General features: G+C 44.8%; 1 protein-coding gene across 1 annotated transcript in view; it reads right to left on the reverse strand.

The window, feature by feature from the left end:
* The window catches only part of CCDC186 (coiled-coil domain containing 186), a 73,428-nt gene that overhangs the window by 37,033 nt on the left and 18,457 nt on the right, over nt 1–17,938 (reverse strand). The window contains 6 exon segments of the mRNA XM_075611949.1: nt 265–369; nt 1,103–1,222; nt 2,814–2,959; nt 2,962–2,985; nt 2,988–3,024; nt 11,443–11,571. Of these exon segments, the coding sequence (XP_075468064.1) occupies nt 265–369; nt 1,103–1,222; nt 2,814–2,959; nt 2,962–2,985; nt 2,988–3,024; nt 11,443–11,571 (561 nt within the window).

Here is a 17,938-nt window from a genome sequence, read left to right on the forward strand (position 1 = left end):
CAGGGTTGCAGACATGTCTAAGATGTAAATGTGCTCACAAGTGATATTCTTTATTGGATATATAGATATATATATATATATATATATATATATATATATATATATATAGATAGATAGATATAGATATATATATATAGATAAATCTATATCTATCTATATCTAGATAGATAGAGAGATATATATATATATCTCAATGTCCTTGGGATGCTTCATATAGTCTAACAAACAGACACCCAATGACATGAATATGAAGAGAAAGCGTACTTGATAGGTTTTAATAATTTCCTGACAATTCCTTCGGATTTGGTCTGCTTCTTCCTTTGCTTGGTTTAGCTTTGCCGTTGTGCTTACAAGTCTGTCTTTGGTTTCCTTGGAGGAAGAACAAAAAACCACAATACAATTAAGCAATCTCAAGCAGATTAGGTCAGGAGAGGCAAACTCCAGTTCCCAAGGGCCAACAACAGGTCAGGTTAAGGATAGCCCTGCTTCCGCACAGGCGGCTCAATCAGTGGTTCAGTCGAAGACTGAGCCACCTGTGCTGAAACAGGGATATCCTTAAAACCGGATCCGTTGGTGGCCCTTGAGGACTGGAGTTGGCCTCCCCTGGCTTAGGTCTATAAGGCCCAATGTCTTTTTGCAATTACTCTAAGGTGATCTTAGTCTCTTCTGCTTTATTGAATTAAGAAGATGTACCCCCAGTAATATCAAGTGAAAGTTGAGCATCTTGCACGGAACAACCTTGTATTTGTTCCCTAAATAATAAAATAAAGAATGTTCCTTTCCTAGAAACAAATCACGCTATGCAGAATATTCACCAAAATGTGATAGCAATTCAAGTGCATATACAACAGTGACTAAAGAAACACTGCAATGGCACTTTAGACATACAGTATAGCCCTTGGAATCACGATCAACGTTTCATACAGTTCTTAAAGCCACTTTGAGGATTAAGCTCCAGGGACAAACAGATGAGTAGAAGAGATGCAAGCGGAAAAACAGAGCTTAGGAAAGAGAGAACTACATTTGTGATGAAAACAGATCTTTGATATTACAGAGAGCAATTGAGACGGTCTCCGTAAACTGCATGAGATTTTACACGAACCTTGTGTGTGTCCATCTCAGTTTTCAGCTTGTTTTGAGCCCATTTTACTTTAATAACATACGAGTTGATTTCTTCTTTAAGTTTTTCAATTTCTCGATTCTGTCTACCGGCTTCACTTTCCTAAATAAAATAAAAAACAGCTTTCAATAACAGCAATATTTTGTGTTGTCCTCTGTCTGACATCGGCTACCAGAAATACTGGATAAATGTGTTGTTGACATTGAAATATTGATTATTTCCCTACAGTTAGAAGTGCAGAGGTAACTAGTAACAATGTAACCGTTGGATGCTATTGCTGGATCTCTATGTGCCAGCACTCTCCCTGTGATCCGAGATCTCATTTAAGTAGCAATTCTAATGTCACAACTGCATTTAATCAAATATACGGTAGTTATCTATGCTTAGAGCTGCCCAGTTAGCTGGCAGTCCTTACACTTTAGGACATAAAAATATACATGGTATCTCCACCTTCTTTCTATGTGGTTGTCCAAAGCAGTGAATTAAAACTAGTGTTATATGCTCTTTTACCCATGATGTCTTGTTGGTGAACTCTGCATTTCTTGTACTGCACATTAGAGCAGGAAAGTCCTTCTGTATGTGTACAGTTTTCCCGCCTTTATTAACTATTGCTTAGATACAGGTGGGATGTCTGATGTAAAGTGCTATACTAAAATCATATGCAAGCTCATTAGCATGTCATTTCCCAGAATCCCTGGCTGCAGTGAAAGCATTGTCTGCTGAGAGATAGTGGGGAAAGGTAGGGTTGCAGACCTGTCTCAGACGTGGGAATGTGCTCACAAGTGGTTTTGCATTTATTTATTTTTAATCCTTGATGCATAAAATAAGAAATTGTGTTGAAATGCCACAAGGTGGCAGCACACCCACCCCAATGAGAGAGAGAGAGAGAGAGAGAGAGAGAGAGAGAGAGAGAGAGAGAGAGAGAGAGAGAGAGAGAGAGAGAGAGAGAGAGAGAGAGAGAGAGAGAGAGAGAGAGAGAGAGAGAGAGAGAGAGAGAGAGAGAGAGAGAGAGAGAGAGAGAGAGAGAGAGAGAGAGAGAGATCCACATTTTCCTCATTTACGGACTTGATCTTAAAAACTTCATTTTTGTTTGTGGTATTGGTCTTTACAGTGGGCAACTCACACTATGGGTGTAATCTCTCTTTATTAGTCTACTTTGTGTAGAGTACAGTATTTAAGGTCACAAAAGTCGCGCACAACACCATGTGTGAAATATGTTCATGTCTGTGCAATTAAAAAAAATTAATCTAAAACTTGCGAAGAAATTAAGTAAAAAAGACTGAAATAAAAAACATTAGCAATTATATTTTTGCAAATTGTGTGGGATAAGAAATCTGAAGAAAGCTTGACATTACCAATTCATACTACAAACAACCTTGGCACACCAACTAAATGATCCAGATCAGATGCAATTATGTGTATAGATTATATTAAGCTGTGTTTCCTTGGCAGGTTGCGATACAACTCATTGGTCAGACGTCAGCTAAACATTAACGTTGCATAGGAACTTCTCAGAAGACAAAGATTATTTATTTGGACGAGGCAAATTTACATTGGCTCTGATGGATCTAATGTTCTAGTTTTCATAAAAGCCTTGTTTCCAGGAGTATACTGGCAACCTGTACTAACGATATACACCTCTTTTATATGAATTTAAAGATCATTTCTTCTGGCAGCCTCCGTTGTCACGTACCTTTGCCTCGTACAGCTGGTGTAACCTTCCCTTCTCCTGAGTGAGCTGTTTGATTCTCACGCTGTGTTTCTCAATCTCCTTGTTCGCTTCCCTAAGCCGGCGTTCCAGCGTTTCCTTCTCTTTCCGAAGATCGAGGGATTCTTTTCTCCTCGGACGTACTTCATAACCATGCTTCTTTCTCCTGTCGGGCTTCTTCACACTTTTTATTTGCCTAAAACGAGAAATTAATAAATCAACCGCTTCTATCCCTCAGATATGAGGCTATAGAGCATGTGTCTATGATATGGATAGAATGTCATGAGGGACCAACTCCTGTCCTCAAGGGTCATAACAGGTCGGGTTTTCAGGATATCCCTGCTTCAGCACAGATGGCTCAAGTCAACGACTGAGCCACCTGTGCTGAAGCAGGGATATCCTGAAAACCTGACCTGTTGGTGGCCCTTGGGGACAGGAGTTGGCACCCCTGGAATATGTCGATGGATCTCCAGCTACACTATTTTAGAGCTGACCAAAGAATATGTACAGTATGAGACTTCCTGTACATTGTACATGATTAGAGTTTTACTTTATTCCCCCAAATCATAGCCGGGACTGGAAAGTGTTGAAATTATATAATATTTATAGCCCTCTAGATGCAAAGGGAATACGATCAAAAGAATATATATATATAATAGTTATACGTTACCCGTTCCAAGGATTGGTAAACAAGAGACAGCACTCAATGTTGAAAATCAAAGTGTATTAGTGAAAGCAAAAATACATCCAGAGAACATTTTTATTTTTACTTTCACTAATACACTTTGATTTTCAACATTGAGTGCTGTCTCTTGTTTACCAATCCTTGGAACGGTAACGTATAACTACATTCTCTATATGGGACGTGCACCTGTGGCTTACCAGCACCTATTGGAGTGCCAACTGCCTTATCTGACTATATATATATATATATATATATACTATATACAGTGCTCGACAAATAATGATAACAACTCGCCCGTTGCGAGTGGATTTAGGCCACTGGCGATCCGTGCTGCGGCTCTATTAATTCCCCTGCTCGCGCCAAAATTTTCAAATTTTTTTTTTTTAAAATAAATAAATAAATAAAAAATTCCTCTCCCTGATTGGTCTGACGTGGGGAGAGGACCGGCTGGCAGCTCTGGGTCAGCCTCTCTCTCCCCCCTCCCCTGCCCACGATCCCCGCTTGCTGCCAGGGGCTCTCACTTCCGTCCCCAGCGCGCAGCGCGCAAGCAAAGTTGACTGCTGGATCCAGCGCGTCCCCGTCCGGCCACGTTTCCCATGCGGATGTCCCCCGCATGCCCCCACATACTAAATTTCCCCCCCAATGCCCCCAGATGTCACCCGCAGACCTCGATGTCGCCCGCAGGCCCAGATACCCACATACCTCTGGTGAGTGGGACTCCCGGCTCCGTTTCTTGTAGTGTCTGTGTGTGGTGTGTGTGGTGTGTGTGGTGTGTGTGGTGTGTGTGGTGTGTGTGGTGTGTGTGGTGTGTGTGGTGTGTGTGTGGTGTGTGTGGTGTGTGTGGTGTGTGTGTGTGAGAGCTGGGGCTGCTATATCACGGGAGGCTGCGGTGTGCCGGGCCCGATCAGGTACCGGGGGAAGGGGGGACGCTCACTTACACCATCCCCTGCAGAGCTGCGGCGGCTATTCCGGGAGGCTGCAGTGGGCCGGGACCGAGCAGGTACCGGGGGGGAGGGGACGCACACCACCCTCTGCCGGACCGGGAGGCTGCAGTGGGCCGGGCCCGAGCAGGTACCGGGGGGGAGGGGACGCACACCACCCTCTGCCGGACTGGGAGGCTGCGGTGGGCCGGGCCCGAGCAGGTACCGGGGGGGAGGGGACGCACACTTACACTCGGTGCCACCAGCGCCATGTCGGGCTGCCGGGTCCCAGATCTATTCCCCCCTGCAGCAGGCGCCTCGCTCCGCTCTTGCTGCGGCCTCCCGTTTAGGCCGCGCGGGGCGGGCGATGTGCAGGAGAGGTGAACGGTGATGCAAGGGTGGAGTGAACGGAGGTAAGGGGGGGGGTGAACGGAGGTAAGGGGGGGGGGGTGAACGGAGGTAAGGGGGGGGGGTGAACGGAGGTAAGAGGGGGGGTGAACGGAGGTAAGGGGGGGTGAACGGAGTTGGGGGAGGAGGGGGGGGGGTGAATAGAGATGCAAGGGGGAGACAGGCTGGACTGGGGAGAGAGCAGAGAGAGAGACAGGCTGGAGTGGGGAGAGGACTGAGAGAGAGACGGGGGGGAGAAGAGAGAGACAGGCTGGGGGGGGGGTGGCTAAATGCTCCCAGGCAGTCAGTCGCCCACCCAGTCAGTCACCTACCTACCCAGTCAGTCACCCATCCAGTCAGTCAGTCACCTACCCACCCACCCAGTCAGTTAGTCACCTACCTACCCACCTACCTACCCAGCCACCCAGTCAGTCACCTACCCACCCACCCAGTCATCCCCCCACCCAGTCAGTCAGTCACCTACCCACCCAGTCAGTCACCTACCCACCCACCCAGTCAGTCAGTCACCTAACCACCCACCCATTCAGTCACCCACCCACCACCCACCCAGTCAGTCACCTACCCACCACCCACCCAGTCAGTCACCTACCCACCACCCACCCAGTCAGTCACCTACCCACTCACCCAGTCAGTCACCCACCACCCACCCAGTCAGTCACCTACCCACCCAGTCAGTCACCCACCCACTCAGTCACCCATCCACTCAGTCAGTAAGTCACCCCCCCACCCAGTCAGTCATAAAGTCAGTAATACCCCCCCACCCAGTCAGTCATACCCCCCCCACACCCAGTCAGTCATACCCCCCCCCCACCCAGTCAGTCATACCCCCCCCCACCCAGTCAGTCATACCCCCCACCCAGTCAGTAAAATGTCAGTCATCCCACCCCCTGCCCAGTCGCCAAGTCACCCAGTCACCCCACCCAGTCAGACAGTCAGTAATCCCCACCCAGTCAGACACCCCGTCACCCCACCCAATCAACCAGTCAGTCACCCCACCCCCCCAATCACCCCACCGAGTCACCCCACCCCCCCAATCACCCCACCGAGTCACCCCACCCCCCCAATCACCCCACCGAGTCACCCCACACCCCCAATCACCCCACCCAGTCAACCCATCTCCCCAATCACCCCACCCAGTCAACCCATCCCCCCACAGTCACCCTCTCTCCGTCTCTCACCCTCTCTCCGTCTCTCACCCTCTCTCCGTCTCTCTCCGTCTCTCACCCTCTCTCCGTCTCTCACCCTCTCTCCGTCTCTCACCCTCTCTCCGTCTCTCACCCTCTCTCCGTCTCTCACCCTCTCTCCGTCTCTCACCCTCTCTCCGTCTCTCACCCTCTCTCCGTCTCTCACCCTCTCTCCGTCTCTCACCCTCTCTCCGTCTCTCACCCTCTCTCCGTCTCTCACCCCTCTCTCCGTCTCTCACCTCTCTCCGTCTCACACTCTCTCTCCGTCTCACACTCTCTCTCCGTCTCACCTCTCTCTCCGTCTCTCTCACCCTCTCTCTCCGTCTCTCTCACCCTCTCTCTCCGTCTCTCTCACCCTCTCTCAACCTCTCTCTCACCCTCTCTCTCCGTCTCTCTCACCCTCTCTCTCCGTCTCTCTCACCCTCTCTCTCCGTCTCTCTCACCCTCTCTCTCCGTCTCTCTCACCCTCTCTCTCCGTCTCTCTCACCCTCTCTCTCCGTCTCTCTCACCCTCTCTCTCCGTCTCTCTCACCCTCTCTCTGTCTCACCCTCTCTCTGTCTCACCCTCTCTCTGTCTCACCCTCTCTCTGTCTCACCCTCTCTCTGTCTCACCCTCTCTCTGTCTCACCCTCTCTCTGTCACACCCTCTCTCTGTCTCACCTCTCTCTGTCTCACCTCTCTCTGTCTCCACTCTCCATAACATTGCGGGAATGAGGTACCTGGACATTGAGGGTCTGCGGATCAGGTAGATCCCAGGCGGGATTGCTGCTTTAAATATTGTAAAGCGGGGCATCCAGGCACTAGTTAAGGGGTGCAGGAAACTAGTCCTTCACATCTGGCTTTTTTTTCTAGATTCGACAATTATACACACACACACAAGGACTAATTGTAGTATAATGTAATACAATAAATAAACTTATGTCAAAAACGAATGTTCTTACTAGGAATTTATTCAATTTATTTCATTTATGGTTTTTTTAAATGCGGGTCTGGGGGCGGGATTAGAGGCGGGGTTGGGGGTGGGACTAGAGGCGGGGTTGGGGCGGGACTAGGTGGCGAGTAGATTTTTTGGTTCGGCGAGTAGATTTTTGGGTGATTTGTCAAGCACTGTATATATATATATATATATATATATATATGAGAGAAAATGAGAAAAAAACAGGCGCACACCTAGTGCATTAAAGTATAACAATCATTTTATGGAACATTAAAAAATAGACAAATGCCCACTCACAAATCAAACAATAAAAAGAGCAGTTATGAGATTGGCCCTCATAAGCCACTGGCAGCGTCTCGATCAGCATGGAGTTTTCCTCCTCCACACGTGTAGTACAAACTCCTTCACCGGAAGTGACGTCCTCCCGGCGTGTGCCCCGCAACAGGAAGTCCCTCCGGGAACCAAAGATCTTGCTTCTTTCTTCTGGCTGTTGTATACTTTAATGCACTAGGTGTGCGCCTGTTTTTTTCTCATTTTCTCTCATAGGTATTTCCAAGGGAGTTGTGTCCCTTTCAAACGGGCTGCCTTTACCTGGATGCACTCTATTGGAACGGGACTCTATGTTTTTTAAGGTTTTGGTATACATCTAAAGCTATTCATTTTTATTTTTAGTATTAAAGTTTTTTTGTTACTTTTATATATTTTTTATAGCATTTTTTATTAAAATTTTATTAGTCATTTTTTAACATAGGATCCATCTTATATTATTAACCCCCCCCTGGCCACCCCATTGGTTGTTTCAACACAGTAGCTAATTCACTCACAATTTATAGGTTGTTATAGTAGGCGCTCCTTAATGTTTTTGTTTTGTTTTGATATATATATATATATATATATATATTTATATATATCTGTATAATGAAGAACGGTATACTGTATGAATATTAAATGTAATGTTAACATGTGAATATTTCAAATAAATATTATTCACTATGTGTACTGCCAATGCTGGGAGCTCCCTCTAGTAAACATGAATTAAGCACGTGGCCGAAGAAATGAGTCACCACTTCCATGTAGGTCTGCATGATAATTGTATAATATACACAGATAAAACATTGCTTCTAGTATATACAATGAAATCATGTTATGCATTCCTAACATTATAATAGTTCTACAGCATGAAACACATAACACGTATACAAAAGCAGTGTTCCCGGCGCTAATGGGTTAATCACCATTACTTAGTTTTTTATCACTTTGGTATTGTTGTTTAATGACACATGTGCTATTAGGACTTTTTTTTACCCCATCAGCGGTCCGTTTAGTGTTAGCTGCATTTGTCCCTATAGCACTTTCTTAATTATACTGTCTCCGCCCATTTGTGGGCGAGTCTATGTATTTTGCCTGTATTTAAGTATTTTGTCCACTAAGCTCCACCATCCCGAGGAAGTGACACATGGTCACGAAACGCGTAGGGAGGAGCTTAGTACTGTGCGTGTGTGCCGACCACTACTGAATCCATCCGGTGCTGGAGAGGTGACCCGCGTCGCGCCGCTGACGTCATCAATCGGCGTGTGACTGTGTGCGTCTCCGTTCCTGCCTGGTTGGAAGCAGGTTGCGGACGGCATTCGTAAGTGGCACCACTTTGCCCTTACTTATTGTAAGTGTGGGTAGTGTGGCCTTTTTTAATTGTATTAAAGTGTATATGCGTATTACACTAGGCTGTTTTATTTTCTTTGTACATTGGCTGTTGCGGTGTATGCTGCTCCCGCAAGGGCGCCATCCAGTACAAGGAGGATCATCCTGTCAACCACGTGGGGTCCGTGGACACTGAGGTGGAGAAGGGGCCTGTAACAGATTCTCTCCCTGAACCAACAAGAGCATATCTTGTAAGTTGGGATTTTCCCGTTTTTGGTTAGGGCATTGTGATCTATTATACTGCGCAATTGGTGTGTATTTGTTCTTATGTGATTACAGAAACCACCTGGAATCAATTCTGAGGACTATTTACCTCCATTCAGAACTTTTGTTGGTGTATCCATCCATCTGCCAGGACTGTCAGTTCCATCCAGGACTGTCTTTGGAGTATGGTATTGTGGACATCAACTCATTAGCGCCGGGAACACTGCTTTTGTATATGTATTTTGTTTAGTAGATTTGGAACCATCTATTGTTTGTTGTCCCCTTGCTGCTGATTTTTGCACTTACACAAAAAATTGTTTTAGTGTATTCACCATTTTTCACACATTATTGTTGGATCGAGCGCTGAGAGAGTGTTTTTAGATAGTTAGTTGTTGTTCATGAAACGCATAAGCATCATGTTTTTTTGCTAACAGGGATGTGTTTATAATCAGATTGACAATTATTATTTATTTGTGAAGCGCCAACACAAGGGGCGTACAGAGAGATGTAAATGACATAAACGGAGTTACATATCAAATAAGGACAAAACTGCGCACACAGATACAGAAGGTAATGAGGGCCCTGATCCTGAGAGCTTACACTCTAGAGGGAATAAGGGACACATGTTGAAACAAAAAGGTAAAGTGGCTGCTTATTGTGGAACGGAGTATACATCAGGATGGAGTATGATCCAGCCACACAGCTGATCCCTTTCAGGTTGGAGGGTGTGGATTTGGCTGGGGGAGGGGAGGGGGCGCGAGTTGGATGTTGGGGGTATGACAGAGGCTACCTTGAAAAGGTGAGTGTTTAAACATCTGAAAGCTGGGGGAAGAGTCTGATAATGCATGGTAGGGGATTCCAGAGAGAGGGGGCAGTCTTGTAGGCAGCCGCAGGAGTGAGGAGGTAAGAAGGCAGGAGGAAAGCAGATGTGGGAGAACGTAGGGGTGTGGGTTGAGGGCCAAGATGTAAGGGGGGGCAGCATCGTGAGAGCTTTCTAAGTCAGAACTTTTACATTTAATTCTAGAGGATATGGGAAACCAGTTTAGTGATTTGCATAGTGGAGCAGCGGGTGAGGTAGATGAGTCTGGAAGCAGCATTTTGGATGGGTTGGAGTTGGGACGGCCAGATAAGGGGAATGCCAACTGGGAGAAGTTTGCAGTAATCAAGGCGGGACAAGATGAGTGAATTAGGATTTTAATTGCATCATGAGAAAATGGTGTAACCTTGCAGTATTTCAGAGGTGGAGACAGCAGGACTTTGTGAGGGACTGAGTGTGTGATGAAGGAGAGATCAGAGTAAAGATGACCCCTTGACAGCAGGTTTGGTGTATTATTGACAGTGAAGGAGAGTTTTGGTCTAGGGGGGGGGGGGGTCGCAGTGAAAGGGGGAAAGTACATTAGTTCTGTTTTGGACATGTTAAGCTTCAGGTAATGGTAAGAAATCCAGGAGGAGATTGCAAATAGACAGTTGGTGACACGGGACAAAAAGATAGGAGGTCAGGAAAGGAGAGATACATTTGGGCGTTATCGGCACAGAGATGGTACGAAATGATTGTGTTAGTTCACCAAGTGAAGAAGAAGAGGTGTAGTGTGAGAAGAGCAGAGGGCCAAGGACAGAGCCTTAAGGGACCCCAATAGGAAAAGGGGGTGAAGAGGAGGAGACAGGAGTGGGCTGTGTCAGAGACTAACGGAGTGGAAAGTGTCCAGGAGAAGGTGGTGAACAACAGTGTCGAAGGCAGCAGAGAGATCCAGGAGAATTAGTAAGGAGAAATTACCCTTAAACTTAACTGTGGTCATTGGCCACTTTTGTTAGTGTTGTCTCAGTTCAGTGTAGAAGACAAAAAACAGATTGCAAAGAGTCAAGTGGGGAATTGGAGCAGAGAAAGTGAGTCAAGTGGTTGTATAGAAGTCACTCAAGCAGCTTGGAGGCAAAGGGGAGGAGAGAGATAGGGCGGTCATTAGAAAGGGAGGCTAGGTCAAGAGAGGGTTTCTATGAATGGGTGTCACGAGTGCATGTTTAAAATAAGAAGAGAATGTGCCGGAGGTGAGAGAAAGGTTAGTGTGCGGCTTAGTGTGCTAGAGCGGGGGCAGAGGAGATGTGAGGGAATGGAATTAAGGGGGCAGATTGTAGGGCGAGATGGAGAGAACCACACAGACCTCATCCTCAGTCACAGGGGAGAATTAGCGGAAGGTAGATTCAGGTGTGCGAGGGTAGTAGGGGGCCAGGTATAGTTGGGCAGAGAAGGGAGCAAAGGGTGGCGAATAGGCGTTGAGGGTTAGAGGACAGAGTCAGTAGGACTAACAACATTTTTTAACAATACGATGGAATCCCACCATACTTGTTTCCCATTCGGAGACCACCATGATACATGTACAAGTCTAGGGAGAGAGCCGACTTACATAATGAAAAGCAAACTGAAAGTAGCTAACATACTGTTGGTGTTCAAAATATTCCCAAATTCAAGAATATGTCCTACAAAAAGCTCTCACAACGCACAAAAAAAGTTGCCACTTCTACCATGTAAACCTGCAAAGGAGTAGAAAGACTTAAAAAAAATACTCGTGCAAAACGCATGCTACCTGATCTGTTCGAAAGGCCATCTCCTTATGGAGCTGTTGAATTGCATTTTTGGCGGCTGCATCTTGTGCCATGAGCCTATCTTTAGAAGCTTTAAGTTCTTTATAGAGATCTTCAATTCTTCCTTCTAGCTGTAAGAACAACGAGAAACCGTTACACTCAAGATACGTCCGTATAATCCACAATTACATCTTCTACCAAGTGTACAGAGTAAGTATGTGTATTTTCCTACAAAAACTGTACTTCAACATTAAAAATGTTGTTTCCACACAAAACGTATATGCATGTATAATTATATATATATAACCATTGTTACCCAGCATACAGTGCTTCCAATGCAGCAAGGGATTCTGGGAAGTGACATGCAAATGGCACACAGTGTGCCACCTTTTTTGCTTCAAAACCATATAACATGATATATACCTTTTTGTGGAGGGTTTTTGTCACTTTTTTTTTTACCCACCATAACGTGTGTGTGTGTGTGTGTGTGTGTGTGTGTGTGTGTGTGTGTGTGTGTGTGTGTGTGTGTGTGTGTGTGTGTGTGTGTGTGTGTGTGTGGTGTGTGTGTGTAAAAAAAAAAAGTGACAAAAACCCTCCACAGAAAGGTATATATCATGTTATATGGTTTTGAAGCAAAATAGGTGGCACACTGTGTGCCATTTGCATGTCCCTTCCCAGAATCCCTTGCTGCATTGGAAGCACTGTATGCTGGGTAACAATGGTGAAAGGTAGGGCTGCAGACCTGTGTGCAAATGAGCACATAGTAATATTTCCATTTGAGATATAGATATACAGCTAAACCCCCTTATAACGCTGTGCTTGGGGTCCAAAGAATCACATCGCATTATAAGTGGATCGCGTTAGAAATAATGTACAATTGTATACATTGTACAATAAAGTATTTAAGATAACAATAATCGTGTGGTAAAGTATTCATAAATACGAACATTGGGATTCACGCTTACATCGCGTTATAAGCGGATTTTGCGTTGTAACGGATAGCGTTATAATGGGGTTGAGCTGTACACACACACATACACACACACACAAAGTTTTGAACGCTTTTACGTAGAACGTGGAACTGAGCTCTCTAGATAATGTTAGTGAGAGCTTGTGCCATATTTTCCCTAAAATGTATAGTTGTATTGGGGGGGGGGGAAAAAGGAACAGAACAAATTTAAAAATCGCCAGCTTTTGTTGAAGTCAATTTTCTAAAACGTGCTATTTTTTGTATTCATGCATAATAATATATATGAATGTAGACATCTCCAGTCTTAAGGTTTATTACAATTGATTAACCTTTCGGGGTTACCTGTACCCTCGGAATAGCCCAAAACATGGATAATTTGTCAAACAGTATAACTGATCACGCCCTGCGCTCTCACATGTGGTTTACACATTGTGGAAGTTCACGTCACACAGTGTAGGAAAACAAATAACGTTTATTTTCAGTGCGCATCATCTCTACAATTTGACGTTTTAGGCTTTTGCAGGTCCTTTTTTTTTTTTGCCTGTGCAGTAGAGGTGACCGGTGCAGTTTTGGAAAAGGGAGCTAAAAATAGCAACTGCATGATCATACATTTTCATTGTAGTCTATGGCACAGAATGACTGAGCCACCTGCGCTGAAGCAGGGATATCCCTAATACTGGCCTATTGGTGGGCCTTGAGAACTGGGCACTAGACAGATGGAAGGCAATGAAGGATTTTATTACAAGAGTGGAGTTTGATCCCCGCTTTGAGGTCTTCACATAACAGTAGAAGGTGTGTCAATAGAACTATGAAAACCTGACCTACATCAAAGTACAATGACGTATAAGAATGTAAGGAGCAGCATGTGTTACATGCCAGCAGCAGCAGCAGCCGCCTCTTTATAGGGAGATTCCTGCCTGTATTACAACCTTTAGTTCAGTTGATCAGTACGTGGGACTGGCCATTTTCCTTTTTTAAAGTGAATAACAGCAAACATATCAAATAAGAAACAACTACGGACCCATTCAAATGAATACCCCATGAAGGGCCATGTTTACTTAGCAGTGTTTTGCCTGAAGGAACCTTCTGGGCAGGAAGATCTATATTTACTAAGCAGTGCCAGAAGGATTCTTATGGTGTAGCACTGCTTAGTGAATATGGCCCATAGTCTTTACAAAGTTCCTGTTTTATTATCATAATCTTAAACGCAGCGTAATAGTTTTTTTTACGTCGAACTGTTTTTATCGCTGACACTACTATTTCCTTCGTTGTAGAATCCCACTAAAAAGTTTTGGGAAATCTCTTTGTTGCCGCCCTCCCCCGCCCCCCCCCCCAAATATTCAACCAATGAAATCAACAGGAGCTAATCTTCCATGTGGGTACCATTAAGAGAAAGGACTAGAGTATGAAATGCCAAGTATTACGTATGTTTCAAACCTAGCAGTGGTCTGGCATCTAAAAACCCTTCGAGGAGCACAGGCTATAGTAACAGGCTCATGTATGTCACCCCTTTACTTACAAAAGATACTTCTCTTAGGGCTTGTACATAGTAGGCGCGCGCGCGTGACGTGATCCAGTCCCCACAGGCCACGGAGGAGGTGACGCGACCAAGAGCAGCTCCAATTCAATGTTTGGGGGGGCGTGCCTGTGACGTCACGGGAGCAGTTCGCCTTCATTGGTTGATCCGCACACGTGACCCGGCCATCACGAGACAAAATAAAAAGATTTTGTCTAGCGAAAAATTGGTCGCTCCATCGCGCCCTCTATAGCCGTGCACATTGCCTTACAGGCTTTGGTGTGCTGCGCGTGTGACATCATAGTTACATAGTAGATGAGGTTGAAAAAATCATCACTTCAACCTATGCTAAATTTAGACAACAGATACTTTATCCTTTATCTATACTTCCTTATTGACCAAGAGGAAGGCAAACAAAAAACCTCAAGAGTCATATCATCCAATGATATCTCATAAGGGGAAAAAGAAATTCCTTCCTGACTCCAAGAATTGTCAATCGGATTATTCCCTGAATCAACATCCTTCCCATGTTTACTTATTTGGTATATCCCTGTATACCTTTCCTTTCTAAAAAGATGTCCAACCTTTTTTTGAACTGATCTATTGTATCTGCCATCACAGTCTCCATGGGTAATGAATTCCACATTGTAACTGCCCTTACTGTAAAGAACCCTTTCCTTTGTTGCTGGTGAAATCGCCTTTCCTCAAACCTTAAGAGATGTCCCAGAGTCATTTGTACTGCCCTTGGGATGAATAGTTCTTTTGAAAGCTCCCTGTACTGTCCCCGAATATATTTGTATACAGTCATCATATCCCCTCTTAGACGCCTCTTTTCTAATGTAAATAAATCTAAAATTTAGCTAGCCTCTCCTCAGAAGTTAGATTGTCCATCCCCTTTATTAATTTGGTGGCTCTTCTCTGCACTCTCTCTAGTTCCCTGTCTTTTGAAAGGAGTGGTGCCCAAAATTGTACTCCATACTCAAGGTGTGATCTTACTAATGCTTTGTAAAGGGCCATAATTATGTTTACTTCCCTTCCATCCATTGCCCGTTTAATGCAAGATAAGATCTTGTTTGCTTTTGGAGCTTCTGCAAAACCGCTCGTGCCGTCGCGCTTACTATGGCCGCAGGCTTACTCAACTAGGGTGTGGCATTGATACTAAACTGTTACTATTCCTGTTCAACGAGCATCTTTTAATTGATGCTGTGACGTCTGTCTTTATTTACATTTCTCCTGCATTCTTTGTTTCTTGCAGTTTACTTCCTGTAGATTCTGATGACATTACAAATACCTAAACAGATGCAAGTGTCAACACTTTTTATAACCTAATGTTTGAATCACAGAGCAGTATGTAGGTAGGTAGATAGGTATGTATACACAATGCAATTTCATTCCTTAAAACAATGTAAAACATCTACCATTTTAAATGTAAAATCAGAATAATCAAATTACCATCAAAAACAAATATATCACACACTATTAAACAAATATAGTTTTTCATTGATGGCTCATTAGCAGCTGATAAACAGCAATGGGAAAAACACTGCATCAATTCTAATGTTGCAGTGTTTAAAGTGAAGTTGTAAATGTGAATCCACCACCAGAAAAGTCAACAATGTGTTGTAGAAAACAAGTGGGGACTTTCCCAGTGACTTGTGTGCACAGGATAAGAGCAGGAGATTAAAGATGAATCAGAAATAACGCTGAATTAGACTGAATAAGTGGGACAACAGTTAGGAAAATTATTGATCAATTGATACAACAAAACGGAGTGCTGCTCCTAGAAATGAAAGGCAGCTACAGGTAGTAGGTGTGTAAAGGAGGCTACAGGTAGTAGGTGTGTAAAGGCGGCTACAGGTAGTAGGTGTGTAAAGGCGGCTACAGGTAGTAGGTGTGTAAAGGCGGCTACAGGTAGTAGGTGTGTAAAGGAGGCTACAGGTAGTAGGTGTGTAAAGACGGCTACAGGTAGTAGGTGTGTAAAGGCGGCTACAGACAGTAGGTGTGTAAAGGCGGCTACAGACAGTAGGTGTGTAAAGGAGGCTACAGGTAGTAGGTGTGTAAAGGCGGCTACAGACAGTAGGTGTGTAAAGGAGGCTACAGGTAGTAGGTGTGTAAAGGCGGCTACAGGTAGTAGGTGTGTAAAGGCGGCTACAGGTAGTAGGTGTGTAAAGGCGGCTACAGGTAGTAGGTGTGTAAAGGCGGCTACAGGTAGTAGGTGTGTAAAGGCGGCTACAGGTAGTAGGTGTGTAAAGGCGGCTACAGGTAGTAGGTGTGTAAAGGAGGCTACAAGTAGTAGGTGTGTAAAGGAGGCTACAGGTAGTAGGTGTGTAAAGGAGGCTACAGGTAGTAGGTGTGTAAAGGCGGCTACAGGTAGTAGGTGTGTAAAGGAGGCTACAGGTAGTAGGTGTGTAAAGGAGGCTACAGGTAGTAGGTGTGTAAAGGCGGATACAGGTAGTAGGTGTGTAAAGGCGGCTACAGGTAGTAGGTGTGTAAAGGCGGCTACAGGTAGTAGGTGTGTAAAAGCGGCTACAGGTAGTAGGTGTGTAAAGGCGGCTACAGGTAGTAGGTGTGTAAAGGAGGCTACAGGTAGTAGGTGTGTAAAGGAGGCTACAGGTAGTAGGTGTGTAAAGGAGGCTACAGGTAGTAGGTGTGTAAAGGCGGCTACAGGTAGTAGGTGTGTAAAGGAGGCTACAGGTAGTAGGTGTGTAAAGGAGGCTACAGGTAGTAGGTGTGTAAAGGAGGCTACAGGTAGTAGGTGTGTAAAGGCGGCTACAGGCAGTAGGTGTGTAAAGGAGGCTACAGGCAGTAGGTGTGTAAAGGAGGCTACAGGTAGTAGGTGTGTAAGGAGGCTGCAGGTGTCTAAGGGATGTTACAGGTGTCTAAGGGATGTTACAGGTATGCAAGGGATGTTACAGGTGTGTAAGGGATGTTACAGGTGTGTAAGGGATGTAAGGGATGTTACAGGTGTGTAAGGGATGTTACAGGTGTGTAAGGGATGTTACAGGTGTGTAAGGGATGTTACAGGTGTGTAAGGGAGTGCTAAAATCACATTCCACTGAGATTAGCATGAAAGACGGCTTACATCCGAGGGAAATTCCTTTACCACTAACAGGTAGCAGCAAACAATCATTTTGTTTAACCTTCATTCTGTGGTTTCTAATTGTAACTTCTGGATCGCAGTTATTTTCGTTGGCAATGCATCCTTTGGGGTATCCCTATGTACTTGTTTAAACCTGGTCAGAAGGGACTGCGACACGTGTGTTGCTAGTACGTCTGGCAACATAGGGGTTAATTGTTTAAATCTAATGTACACTCTTATCTTTGGATAAAAGACTTGCAATATTCATTTGGTTTATACTGAATATTTGTAGCACTACTGAGGTAAAGAAGAAAGGCATAAAAGGATATCATGTGCACTGGGTCATTAATTCAGCCATCCCCCCAGAAGCATATATGAATTCCCTGCTACAATGTTAGGATCAGGCACCCAGAGCATGGTCTGCTCTGCTTTTTAAAATAAAAACTTAATTATCCTAATCTCTGGCTTCCGATCTCACCACGGAAACCTTTCGACTCCCTGACATGTCAGATTTTGTTTATATCTCCACAACGAAGCATCAGATGTAAAAAAATAATAGCCGCTTTGTAAAGGGCAAAGGGAGATCCGTGCGGGCTGCTGCTTTACTGGCCAATTGTTCCTATGAATGTTATTGCTGAGCTACTACTGGGAGCGCCGGGGCCTTCACAAGTACAGCAAGGAGCTGAAGCAGAACATATTACAACAGACGGTCACCTGAGAAAACCTATAAAAGACCTGTTTATATCCCCATCTTGTGATGTTAAAGTACTCCCATACTGTGATTCACAATACTATTCACTATTAGTTAATGCAATTATTTAACACACAGCTTTGAATGCATATAAAAACACTAATTGATCTTGACTTTTATCATGTTGCTCTTAGGACAAGGGGGGGGGGGGGGGAGAAGATAACATACCAAAGATTTCTGTT

This window comes from Ascaphus truei, chromosome 8 (assembly GCF_040206685.1).
Source record: "Ascaphus truei isolate aAscTru1 chromosome 8, aAscTru1.hap1, whole genome shotgun sequence".
Taxonomy (NCBI): Eukaryota; Metazoa; Chordata; class Amphibia; order Anura; family Ascaphidae; genus Ascaphus; species Ascaphus truei.